At 44.4% G+C, this 13,968-nt stretch overlaps 1 protein-coding gene across 1 annotated transcript; it reads right to left on the minus strand.

The window, feature by feature from the left end:
• Positions 1-763: 763 nt before the first annotated feature.
• LOC147904760 (splicing factor PWI domain-containing protein / RNA recognition motif (RRM)-containing protein) lies at positions 764-13,334 on the minus strand. The gene is made up of 9 exons (XM_087388223.1): positions 12,653-13,334; positions 10,866-12,479; positions 5,210-5,508; positions 4,938-5,090; positions 3,517-3,809; positions 3,203-3,336; positions 2,250-3,092; positions 1,462-2,126; positions 764-1,372 (listed from the first exon to the last, which is right to left on the minus strand). Exons 2-9 carry the CDS (start codon positions 12,457-12,459, stop codon positions 1,121-1,123), a joined length of 4,233 nt encoding a protein of 1,410 aa, XP_087244349.1. The 5' UTR covers positions 12,460-12,479; positions 12,653-13,334; the 3' UTR covers positions 764-1,120.
• Positions 13,335-13,968: the final 634 nt, after the last annotated feature.

A 13,968-nucleotide genomic window follows, 5' to 3' on the forward strand; every position in this document is an offset into this window, starting at 1 on the left:
TCTAGCTTGCAAATTCTTTCAATGCACTCCCCATAGAGTAATGGTAAATACAGGCATTTGTAAACAAATCTGAGTGGAGTTTGCCCATACCATCGTGTTGATACCTCAATTTTCCGTTTAGTAACTATCTAGCAAAAAGTCATGATGTGCACGACACTCGGTTCACAGTAGGGGTTTTTTACTATTGCAACAACGAATTTGGTGAAGACACTTCATACTACAATCCATCTTAGCAGTCTGAAATTTATCAATTGTGGGTATGTTTCATTGATTACATATACCTAGATGAATCCAGGTACATTCCCAAACTCATCCTCTAAAAACACAACATAGTGCAGTTTCAATCTCATGATAGTCACTCACAAGGTTGAAAACCATAAACTCCATCATGCATAGCAAGGACTAGCTACTATGACATCCCCACTGACGTCATCAGCACCCAACAGTGGGTGTAGACCATAGTATGAAAATATGCTCTCACACATACAAATCCACACACCCACATAAAAACTGTAATCAGTTTCATTGATTACAGTTGATATCACTTGAAACCAGAAAAAAAAAATCGAAGAATGAGGTCGGCCTGAAATGAAACCTTCAGAACAGTACTATTCCAAACAAACAAAGATGGATGGAGAGTACAACCACAAAATATAAAATGTAAATCACATGGAAACTCGATAGATGGGAATGGAGAAGACACCATGCCTCAATAGAAAACGTAAAACAAGTGCTCTAATACCAAGATAAAGATTAAGGGGTAAATGGGAGTGGAAACCCCAAATGGAGTACTTCAAGAACTTGTTTTGGCAGTAAGCAACAAGAACATAAATGCCAAGGAAACCCATCGAAACAGATATCGGAAACACTACATTTTGAAACCTCCAATGAAAATGCTTCTACGCCATACATGGATACCCCTGCGGCCAAAATTTTGTTGACATTTATCGCTTCTCTTCATCAGACACTTTAAGTCCACTCATCCTGCACCGACATGACATCCTCAATAGGGAGAGGAATATCAAAAAGGGGAATCAACATGATCCCTGGGTTACAAAGCAGGCCAAGTACAGAATGGCTAAAAATTGTAGAAAACATAGAAAGCCTGGCAGAACAATTCTTAAGCTTTTGGCCTTGAAGACAAGCCAGTTTCTACTTTCCTAATTTCAAATATCAGCATCCTCCACATCTTCAAAACAAACATTTCAGCCTCATCATCCAAGATGTTCACCAAAAGCTCGAGCATGTGAGCTGCTGTTACATGCTTTCTAGTGTTTGACACGATAAAATCAACCAGTGTAGCCTCCTCCTCTCCCAAAAATTCTGTGATCTTTTTGGAAATCCAAGGTCGCATCCGAGCATGCAGGTCATGCTGCATACAACAAAAAAAGGACAGTTAACAAACAAAATACCTCAGCTCGAAATGGACCAAAGCCATGGGAGACACTATAATTGCCCTACCTGGTCATATATTGCCCAGTCAACATTGTAGGCAAACAGCTCTTCTTTCGTTTTGGGAATGGTGTCAATCAGCTGCTTTGCATCAAGTAGTTTCTTATTGTCAGGGGGGATCGACTTATCAGATGCTCGCTCCCTTTCCTGCGTGCTATCTGAATTTCTATGTTTCTCTCTCTCTCTGTGTCGGTCCATCTCCTCTCTCCCACGCTCTCTATCTTTGTCTCTACTTCGATCTTCATCTCGTTCCCGATAATTCTTATCCTTATCCCGAGGCCTGTCCATCAGTCGTCTTGATCTATCTCGCTCTGACCCCGTCTCTTCCTTGTTTCCTAAATTAGACAGACTCTTAGCAAATTCAGCAGCTGCAACCAGATTGGGGGCAACACTCCTTGGAGGAGAGGCCTTTGAAGGTGCAACTACTTGCATCTCTTCAGCAGAATAATCAATAGGAACCAACTGCCTAAATGGGCGATCTTTAGGTGCTTCCTCTTCATCTTCTTGGTGAAACACAGAGGGAACAGCTGTTCGTTTTCCAGAGCCCATGAGACCAAAACCCAGCTTTCTTGGAGCTGGACTGCTGTTTGTTTTTTCATCTGTCTCCATGTTGACAGTCCCAACATCATCGTCGACCATCATATCACAGGTACCGTTTCTTGAAACCTCCTCACCTTCAAGCACGAAAGCTCGTCAGATGCAAAGATAGCTAGGAAACAAGCAATCGAGCCATCAGCCTGCGAAATTAGAACAACCATTAAATCAAATAGAAACGCAAGCTAAGTTCCAAGAGTTACCATCAGGCAAGTGAATATGTTCCTTGCTTTCAGAACTAGATGTTGCCATATTTTTTGTCAACTCAGGTTCTAAATTGCCTCCTGAAGCCCCATCTACAGCCATAGGCATAGATTCAGCCACTTCTGTCCGTTCCATTTCAGCATGTTTCCTTTTTACTTGTTCCTCGAGTTCTTCTTTCACCTTCTGCCGCTTGGCCTCAATAATCTCTTGTTCCTCCTTTAAGCGATCTTCCTCATCATCTTCTCTTTCTCTCTGGAATCTCTTGCGCTTGTCGTCATACATGTCTCCTCTGTGCCTCCTCTTCCTCCAGCCTTCATCATCACTTTCTTCTTCCTGATCCTTGATCAATCTTCGTCTCTCCCTCTCCCTTTCTTTTTCTCTCTCTCTATCGATATTCCGTTGCCGCTCCTTCTCTTTTTCACGTTCCTCCCACAATCTCTCACGCTCTTCATATAACCGTTCAGCATCTCGTATTCTATTTTCACGATCCCTCTCCCGCCGTGCTCGCTCTCTCTCTCTCTCCCTCTCAAATCTCTCAAGCTCACGCTCTTTCTCCCTTTTCATCTCCCGTTCACGTTCCCTGTCCCTGTCCCTATCTCCAGGTCTGTCCCTGTCCCTATCGGCAGGCCTGTCCCTGTCCACAGGTCTGTCCCTGTCCCTGTCCCTATCCCTACCTTTATCCCTGTCTCTATCTCTGTCCCTTTCCCTATTCCTGTCCCTGTCCCTTCCCTTGACATGGTCCAACCGTCTTCCTCGGTCAGATGAGCTTGTCTCTGGCTTATCAAGTTCTGAGCTGACTTTGTTTTCACTCGTCTCTTCTTCATTCTTTCCTTCATGCCCGTCTGCTTACCCAAGATCAATTAAAATCAGCAAGCCAAATTTGCCCAAATTCTTCCTATATTAAAAATTTGTGACGCTGTATCGACCAAAGAAGAAACTCAGATCAAAATACCAGCTTTCCCTCCATCAGCAACTGAATCTCCATCTCTCGAGGTTGCAGGAGCTTCAGACACTGAATTAGACTTCCCAGCAGCATCTGAAGCAGTGGGGAGAGGTGGCGGAGGGGGCAGAGGCTTTAATCTGGCCCTGCAAAACAAAACCAAAACTTGCAACCTTCCCTTCAAAACCATGTACTAGAACATTGTACAATCCACAATCATTTGAAAGCCGTGCGCTTCTGAGATATGAAACCTTATCACCATAAACTTCGCACCACAAGCCCAAATTGCAAGCAAAGGAGCTAAAAGGGATATTTTCCTCAGTTACCTCTCTTCCAACATGCTTGTAAGTTTTTTCTGCGCTTCCTCATCTGCTTCCTTGTCCTGATCATTGACAATGCCAAACTTCTTTCCATTCTCATCTGTTCCATTCTCTTCAGCAATCGAATCTTTCTGAGCCTCAATAGGCTGCTTTACAGGTTCTGTAATGTCCACACCTGGTGCAGTTTCAACCTCTGTATCTGCAACCTGACTAGCTTCTTCCTTCAGCTGTCTCTCTCTCTCAGTTTTTCTCAGAACATAGCGCTCCAAATATTCTCGTGTTGCTTGATTTACATTAAGCTGCAACAACAGCATTTAGGGATGCCATCAGGGGGGGGTGAAAACCAAAAGTTCAGGCAAGGATTCTTTTCATGGCACCAACACAACTCATAACACCTCTCACCTCAAAAATTCCTAGATCAACAAACTTGGCATGTATAGGTGACTTTCTAGAACCATCTAAATTAAAAACCACAATGAACAAATGTTTCAAAACAATGGGGCACAGGTGCCAAGCTGAGTAAACCAAAGGCGTGCATTGAAACACAAAAAGCAACCCACCAAAATAATCACGTAGGACTAAACTCAGGAAGACCTTAGAGAAACACAGAACGTTTCCATTACCAATGCCTTAAGGGCAGTGCTAACAATCATGGGAGGCATAGAAGAAGCAAGGCGTCTCCCTGTCACACCAGCAAGATACAGTCCAAAGGCCAACGCAAACTCTGTTTTTTTCTTCTTGTTTCACTGCCTCATATTGTTGACAAACGCCAACCATGGCCATCGAGGAACAAAAAATCTGATACATATGCCCCACAAACAGCCATATCCCCTGGGACACATGCAAACTAGCGCAGAAACAGAACGTTTATCACCATTGACGATCACCAAAATGGTGCCTTTAGCACAACGATTACAAATTAGGTGAGGTCAGAATACATTGCATGAGGTGCTCAATGTCTTAATAGAAGCAAACCAAACAAGAGAAACAACGCTACAAAGGAGAGAGTGATGTGACAACACAAACACATCATTCTACAGCCACATCCTAAGGACACTAAGGAGCACCATAGAGCTCAAAGAAAGACACTTAGTACCGCAATGCCATCACAAGACGACATATTTCTCTACAGCCGTATGTGTAGCACAAGCTGCAGCAGCCAACCTGTGTCAACACTGCCCCAGCTACATGATTGTTAAACAGCAAGAAGTGAATATACATACCGAAGCAAAACATAATTACCAGTGCACCACAGGGGGACAATGAGCTTAATAAGGCTTTTATCAGTTAGAAATTCACAAACTGCAGCTTGACCTTTGGTTCTTAATCAACCTTTAATATTCCCCTCCAAGCTCATGCCATCTGAGTCCATTGCCTTTGCAACTGTGTCATTGACCCAAGTCAAGCTAGAGAGTTAAGTATTTTACCACCAGTTCCTGTCCTTCTAAGCTGAATTTGTTCAGCAGTCGTAACGCTCTTAGCACACCTTCTGCAGACTCAAACTCACAAAATCCAAAGCCTTTTGGGGTTCCACTAGTCGGATCTTGAGCTCGCTTCCAACTTTTTATAGGTCCACAAAGCTGCATAAATAAGGGAACCAAAGCTATATCAGTAGACTTCAAGACTTTTGAGTTCACACGACAGAAAGGTAAATATTACACCAGTTAATGCAGGCATTATATGTATTGGCATAACTTACCTCCAATATTGATCGTAAAAAATCATCCTCTACTGTTGAGGCTATCTTTCCAACATAGACTGTGGTTTGTGGTTTCTCAGGCAGTAATAGCTGTCCTTTGGTAGGATCTGCTCCACCTGGCCCCAATGGAAACTTCATAACAAGAGGTCCTGGACGTAGCACAGTTCCTGGCGGTCTGGCTAATGGCAATGTACTGGGTGTCTGTAGTGGTGGTCGAGGAAAATTAGGCGCCCGTACCATGGGTGTATAAGCAGATGCTGAAAAACGTGGAGCCATGCCTGCAGGTGCAGAGCCAAGGACTGGGCAAAATTCAAGTTAGAACTCTCATCTGAGATGATAGAAGTCCATCTCTTAACTAAATCCTTAATAACCAGCTCCATTTGCATTTATTTTCAGGACACCACATGTTAAAAGATGGATTTGCATGGAACAAGAGCTAAGTAAGATATATAACAAGTTTGTTCTTACAATCGTAAAATAGCTTAATAAAGAGCATAAGATGCAAACTATGACCTGTCACCTGGAGAGTTAACCAACCATATGAGGAGAAGCCAATCTGAAGGAAAGTAATGACAAAAAGCCGAAATATTTACTGACCTCAAGCACCCAGTTCTGTTGCATAATGCAAGCGAAAGGCAAACTGACTTAACAAGTCAAATACAAGCTACAGTACAACAAAAAACAATTCAAATTATTTACCAAACTAGAGAAGCACTAGACTCTCCCTTGATTGCTGTGGAAGAAATACATGCAAGATCTGAAATCATGAAAATGATCCCTGTCAATCATGTACAATCTAGATCATGTGTCCTGCATGTTAAACCCACTCGACAACTTCAACTCTAAACATCCGGGGCCCTTTGAGGGGTTGCACATGAAAAAGGAGTGCTTAAATAGTCAAAAAAATGAGATTCCACTTTAAACATCACCTTTTCCTCCTTAAAAATCTTCACCAACTAAATCACTAAGAGGAATCAAAAAACCTTCCCCTCACAGGTGACAAACATTGGAACAGAACATCCATCGAACACCCAAAAAAAAAGGGGGATGTGAGCAGCATGCAGCAATCATGTACCAAGAAGTTTCATAACTTGTGCCTTAATTTGCCTAGATCTAGAAACCTTAGACCCCCCCTCGTATCCAATCCGCTAAATTAATCATCAAACTCCAGATGGCAAGGACTCTAAGCCCCTTGACCCTAGCAAATCTCTATGATTGTCTCTAAGAATGGAAAGGTATGCTCGCTATATTTTGTACAATGCATAAGATCAATAACATGATGAGCCACCAAATGCACAAGAAGCTACCTCTTGAACCAAATAAGCTTCCCAAATTCAAACCTGGAGTATATGGTACGCAAAAGTAAACCAGTCATCCTGAAGAAAAAGACATGCTGACGTAGTCCAAACTGTGTCCCCCCAACTGAACATATGAGACACTCCAAATGTACCAGAAGTACAACTCAATGACACCTCACGCTTATTCCCAGACCTAGCATCACAGTTGCCATGAATTCCTGCGGGCTTGACGGTATGAGTGCACACTCAGAATACTTAAACCATAAAAACTCCTCCAATGCACAGCAAGAACTAAATTATATCAACATCCACAACTGAGAGCAGATCACAAATGTAAGACATTATATGTCAACCTCAGTGGACGACACCGGCAATGCACTGAGTTTCCATGACATATATGCAGGAGGCAGACACAGCAAAGACACAGACAAGGCACTTAAAAGTAAAGCTAATCAAAAGCAATCAATAGAAGTCTCATCAGCCAGCCTAAATGTCTGAACAACATTAGTTACCACAAGGCTGTCTGTGGGTAGAGGTTTCAGAACAGCTAAAGGAAAAAAACACAGTCGAGAAATACACCGTTGTAAGACTAGAATATATCCAATCATAAATTCAGATTTTTGTTGCTCGGAAGTTTAGAGCAGTTGGCTAAATATGGTAGGACATCTGGCTATTTAGTTGAGGAAGCTAAAATTGATGAAAACCTTGAGTGCCGGCATGGCTAGATAGATGTAGCCAAGTCCTCCCTCTGCTAGTATGGATGTGTCTGCAGTCGAGAGCACATGTGTGTGTGCATGTGCGCATGCAGGCACACACGCACGTACGCTCACAATTATACCGATGACCACATACAATCTTGCATGGATATGTCTCAACGCAACAATACACAAGAATTCTAGAAATGAAATGGCTCTACAAGAGTCTTACACAGTCTTCAGAAAAGATTATAGGAGCCCCTCTTGCAGTTCTCTCAAATATCAAGCAACTATTGACACTAAAGTCACTCCATGCATCCCCTACATAGTGATTCACATGCCCTCAACGATGGATTGCTTCTTACACCAAGCAACCACTTTAGAATCTAAAGAGAAACAAGCAAAGGATCTTTATCACCTGCTTTATTAGTCATGTATGCACCAAAGTATCATTATCTCCCATAATATAACCATAGCACATAATACTTTTAATATAGTTTTGGATGCTCTCCAATGCATTCTTATGTTTCTTGCAATAAATGAATTGCAACGCCACTTGCATGGGGCAACATGAGGATACGTGCAAATCAAATAAAGTAATGTTTCCACAAACTACCAATAGAACAAAGTATCCACTCATGCTTGCTCAATTTTGGAATGGGATCTATAAGGTCAATTATGGGATATGCCCCCATACCACTCAATGTCAAAAAGGGCAGCCATACAAATCACTTTTCAAACACATGGTGGCCTTGAACCACCCTTTTCTTCAACCTTTCAATGGCCTCCTTTCCCTATCACAACTCTAGGATACCCTTTTGGACATCCAAAAATAACATCTTCAAGCTAGTTCAACCCTCAACATTAAAAACTCTTGTGCATTGTAGCTGCAAGTCAATGGGTAAATATGCTCTCACATGCAAAATCTATGTTCTCAAATTCTTAAAAAATGGTAAAGGTAAAGGCCTTAAGAAGTAACTGTCTCAACCATTTGCAAAGGGCTACATTGCAAAAAAGAGCACCTGTGTCATGCCTTCATGTTTAATCCCACTACTATAATAAATTCAAGAAAACACCAAGGAAGGATATACTTCATTAGGCCCTCAATTCACATATCCTAGCTTAATGACAAGTTCTCACTTTATACCTAACATTTTCATATTTAGAGATTACATTCCAACAAGAACTTGACAAAAAAGGCCAGGCCTAACTCAAAATTGTGGATATTGAAGCTAAAGCGCTATGGAAAACTAGAAGCAATCTTTAGTTCTTGAATTTTTTGTTTTGCTTTTTGAGCAAAGAAAAGAGGTATGGGGGCAAGGGAGCTCGAAGCACTATCATTTTTCAATGCAATCCCTTAGCTTACAGCTACACATTCAAACAAATCAATGATTGCCTTGTCTTGGAATATGCATCTAATATGTCTGACATTATCTCGTTGGACCTTATTCTCCAAACTTTGAAGCCCCCCTAGTAAAAGTAGTTTCTATGCCTCCTCTGGAGCCACACAAACCAGTGACAAACTTGTTTCATATGCTCTACCATCAGTGATACTGCTTGGACAGACACATGGCATGATCATACCATGTACCACAGCTTAGTACTAAGTGTTGATATTGGCCTGAATGATATCATCTATGCCACCTACAAACTAGGGCCTGTATAAAACTAAGATGTAAAAGAGACCCATGCGTCTTCATCCAGGGGCAACTCTAGTCTTAAAATACAGCCATGAACACATTACCTGAGGGTTGCACATAATATGGGATAGAGCCCACATTGCTTTTAAAGCACGGCTAATAGGGTAAAGACGCCACTATTCCAAGAGGCACATCAAATTGATGGAAATATTTAATAAAGCGAGCTAAAGAACAAAGGAGAAGAGATAGGAGAAAAAGGAGAGCATGAACATGGTGTAAAAGAGAAAATTAAAATAAAAATAACTTAGTAAGCAAAGCCCCGTTTATGTTCTCATCAGTACCCGGGCATAAGCTGCTATTTTGGGTTTTGAAAGATTCCAGAATCTCTCGGATAAACCCAGAAAAGAGAAACAATAAGAATGTTGAACGTTGGCAATACCTTTCCTGAGTTCTAAATATTCAGATGCTATCTCATATTGCCCTGAGCTACCTAGGTCAAAATATTCTAAAAAGGACCTGATGAATGCAAGGAGTACACCATTCCAAAATAACAATAAAGCAAACAATTAGATGCAACTACTAGAGTATTTGCCAATAAATTTAAGTGAGCCTTGATGGGCATTTAAAGATTTTACAAAAATGAAGACTCACCTTTTATCTCATTCAAAGGTCTGTTTCCTGTTGCCTTGTAGAATACTTCTTACATTACTTCGTTACATTTCATAATTAAAAGGCCTTGCATAAAAAAGGTCATATTAGTGCATAACACTAAGCAAGCACACAACTGAACCAAGAGAATTCCAACCAAGCAAGTAAGCTCTAATCTTCAAAATCATGAGGGTGTTTCAGGTCATCAATTTCCTTACTTCCCATACCACGCTTGGCAAAACTGATTCCGCGACCATGTAAAAGCGTCAAAAAACAGCATCAATCTGATTTGCGTTTCACAAATGCATTCCACCTTTGTCATATCTATGTAATGAATCAAAAAAAGGAGAAGAATTCAGAGTTTTTGTTGCCTAATGGAATTGCCCCAGTTTAAGGCTGGCAAATGGGTGTAATAACAATTTTGCAAAATCTGATTACAATCCAGCAATGCTATCCCACAATAGAAAACTCTGTAGATAAGATACCACATTCTTGGATGATGTGCAGAGACAGTTGCAGCCTTTAGGTTTCAATATCAGCTTTCAACACTGTCCAGCCGTTCCCTATAATCCTGAGGGTATATATAAAATATACAGAAAAAACATGTTTCTGAATTCTTGGTGCAAAGAAGAAACGTTGGGTGACTAACAGCAAAGCTCTAAGCTACATACATCACAATAGACAAGTACAACAAAACTCTAAATGCAATTTTAAAAGGCTTGGGTTTGAATACCAACAAGCTGTAGACCATAAACTGTGAGCTAAGATGGGGCAATGGAACACAATAAACTGACCGACACCTCAAACGATTCATCTTTCTTTACCCAGTCGGCTTGTGAACAGAAGGCACCAAACGATCTCCAATCGGAGGTTAAAGACTACAGCCAGTAAGATTGATGAATCTTGACAACTAAGGCTTATCACCCTAAGAACTTTAAACAACAATGCTGAGGAGAAACTCCTGGGCGACTCTTTACTGTTAAGGTAAACAAAAACAGACAGTTGCTAGTCTCAGTCCTGACAAGGTCTGTGCTTATCCTACAAACTCAAGAAACTCTCTTGTAACACGCAGCAATTACTTCACAATTTATGACTTTTCAAGGAAAACTTGAAGAACAGCAGGCCATGTGCTGTTTTTGCATTGTGAGAGGATTTAAACCATACCACAGGAGACGGTGAAGGCTCTTTACCCGAGTCGCACTTTTCCCATGCTCACCAAGACAACTTGGATACACTGCTGTAGGAGACAACAGCCTGTCACCCGTTTTGCACATCCCACTCTAATCTACCATGTTCCCTCAAGTCATGCACCTGTGCTTACATTGTTAATAGTTAAAACAGCCAACATTTATTTTAGTCATGCACAAATACCCACCTCCAGGAGGCCCCATCTGAGGTGCTGAGACCGGATTGCCAGGGTACATGGGACGAGGTGGAGCGAACTGTCGAACAGGAGCATATTGAGTCGATGCAGCTAACGGTGCTGGCCTCCCAGCTGCTGAAGTGGTACCTGGCATCTGCCCAGGAACGCCAGCCAAACCTGGCCCTTGCGTAGGAATCATTGCTGTGGGTGCCATAGATGCAGGATACACTGCCCCAGCTGTACTTTGGCCTTGACTGGGCTGAGTCATCACTTGTGGAGGACCGAGATTGTTTGGAGGCTGCGCAACTCCCGGCATTGAGGGGCGCATTTGTGGCAACCCTGAAGGGACAGACGAGGTAGAAACTGTTCCTGGCAAAGGGGGAAACGCCCCCATGGATGGAGCTCCCTGCAAAGACTGTGTCTGGACAGCTGCTGGCGCAGGTGGACGTGCTCCTTCTGTCAACCCTGGTGCTGTTGGCACAGGGGATGCTGCTGCTGAATTAGCCAGCCCTGAGCTTGATGTAGGAGATGCAGCAGCCCCAGGTATAGATGTCGACAGGATTGACCCTTGATTCTGTGGAGAAGCAGTTGAAGATGTGGGAGCACCAGAACCTTGCATGAATGATGGAGGGCCTGCCCCTTGCATTGATTGGGCCTCAGTTGGCTGAGCTGTCGTCTGACCTGCTGATGCAGACCCTTGTGAAGGCTGAGAGGTTGGATGTGCCATTCCCAGAGTAGAAGGCCGGGCAGCTATTGGCAAGGGAGGGGGTCTCACATGAACAGCGGAACCAGAAGGGGGGGGGGCTGGTGTGGAGCCCAAGGGAGTCCCCGTAGCGCTGGAAAATCCTGATGCTGGCCCAGGCAAATGAAAGGAAGGTGGTGGAGGTGAAATCGAAGCTGAAGGAGCCCCTGAAGAAGGAGGACCAACAGCAGACAAACCTTGACCTGAAAAACCTGATGTTGGGCCTGGTGGCATGGCATATGGAGGATGAGACGGTGGCATTGAGGTGGGAGGTGTTCCTGATGACGGTGGAGGGTTGCCTGAAGGACCTTGGAAAGAAAACCCAGATGATGACGACATGCCTGGCATTGGAAACGGAGGGGCAGATGTTGGCATCGAATTGGAAGAGCCCCCTGACGATGGTGGGGGGTTAGCAGGCGGACCTGGATAAGAAAAACCTGAAGAGGAACCAGGCAAAGGGAACAATGGGGGTGGAGCTGAGGAAGAAACCCCTGCAGATGGAGGAGGGTTTGCAGAACCGGGGTAGGAGAACCCAGATGAGGAAGCGAATGAAGGAGGGGGAGGAGGCATGGGGTTGGCAGAGGAGGCTTGGTAGGAGAAGGCGGATGCTGAGTTTGACATGATGGAGAAGGCAGGAGGGGGCATTGGGGGAGAGGAGGCCGCAGGAGGAGGGGGGGGGGGATTTGGAGGGGGGTTTTGGAAAGAGAAGCCTGTTACAGGGTAGGAAGGGGGGGGAACGGGGGGGACAGAGGCCGAAGGGACGGTGGAAGATGGCGGAGGGTTGGGGGAGGAAGCTCCTCCAGCTCCACCACCTCCGGAAGGAGGAGGGGTTGAGACCGCAACACCGCCATACGACAAATTCATGGGGTTTGCAAATACGAATTCTGCACACAAACACACACGCACACACAGATGAACACAAACACACCGATAGTACAAAAGCAAGGCTTTCGCTTTGCCTCTGCTGATTGATGAATGGATGCGAGAGAGATAAACAGCAGATGCGAGAGAGAGAATAAACAACAGAGGTGACCGAAAGCAAGAAGGAAAGTGTTACCCGGCCAAACGCCTTCACCTCTGCGGAATGCCTTCTTCTGGTTCTGCTGCTCGGCGATCCGCACCACCTCCACTCAAACCCGCCCTTTGCTTTGCTCCGAAAAATCCACAGCCTCCTCCACCAAGGAAACCCTAAGAGCTCTAGCAATTCCGCCGTCCTCGCAAGAAAATCTGCTCCTCCACCCAGGAAACCCTAAAACGAAGCCTTTTCTGTTTCGATCAAACGAAGACCGGAATCTAAATAAATCACGGCTACCGCTTGCCGTTCGCTGCTCCGATCATCAGAGACTTCAACCTCGAATCTGCTGGAAACCCTCAAGGTGCTGCTTTCGTACAAAACCCTGAACCGGGTCTCGCTTCGGGGCCGTGAACACGCCCTAAAATCGTTCCTTGTTCTTGCGAGATGTTCTCTGGCGCTCAATCCTGTCAAAACCGGCGCTCTGGGCGGCCGTACGACCGACAGTGAGATGCGGGAGGGCAGATCCAAAGCAACCTCGGGATCAAAAACTCAAACTCTCAGCAATGAGCGAGGAACTCCATCCCAGCGATGATGATGAGGTGTAGCTACCCATCTGCTGCGTGATCCATGGTGCTCCTCCACTCCAATACAACCTTATCAGAATGCGAAATCTGTTTCATGTTCAAGAACCACAACCAGCATTAAACCTCACCAAGATCTTGGCACACAAGCCTCCAAGGCTTTGGCCTAGTGGTTTGAGGGCGTTTGGAGACTTTCACACCATTGCCGCCCCGCCCACGTCTAGCCCGGACATGGGCGGCTCTAGTGTGTACACACCCTGAGTGTTTCGCTTTTAAAGTTGGGCAGCTTCCAGCTTCCTAGCTTGTGGCTGGGTGCGTGTGTGTGAGTCACATGTCTAGGGTGGGGTGCCCCTCAATAGGACCATGGGTGTGAGTCACATGTCTAGGGTGGGGTGCCCCTCAATAGGACCATGGGTGTATACGTGTGTGGTGTGGGTGTGTTCCAACATCGGGGAGCTTCCAAAGTCCTAGCTTATGGTTGGGTGCGTGTGTGTGGTGTGCGTGAGTCACCTGTCTAGGGTAAGGTGCCCCTTGATAGGACCATGCGTGTGTGTGTGTGTGTTTGTGGTGTGGGTGTGTTCCAAAAACAAACAAAAAAAGATATGCCTTAGGCTCTAGCTAACCCCAACCCTCAAATTCGCTCCACTCGAAACGGATACTACACTCACTCGGATAAGGGCCGCCATTGGCTCAAGTCCATCTCAGTGAGCTTTCATTGGGATGCAATCCATTTAATACGGCTGCTTCTCCAATGGTGCCCCTCCTCTCAAGGAGAGC

This window comes from Dipteris shenzhenensis, chromosome 2, assembly GCF_047967505.1.
Source record: "Dipteris shenzhenensis isolate YYH24624 ecotype China chromosome 2, Dip_SZ_1.0, whole genome shotgun sequence".
In the NCBI taxonomy this organism is placed as follows: Eukaryota; Viridiplantae; Streptophyta; class Polypodiopsida; order Gleicheniales; family Dipteridaceae; genus Dipteris; species Dipteris shenzhenensis.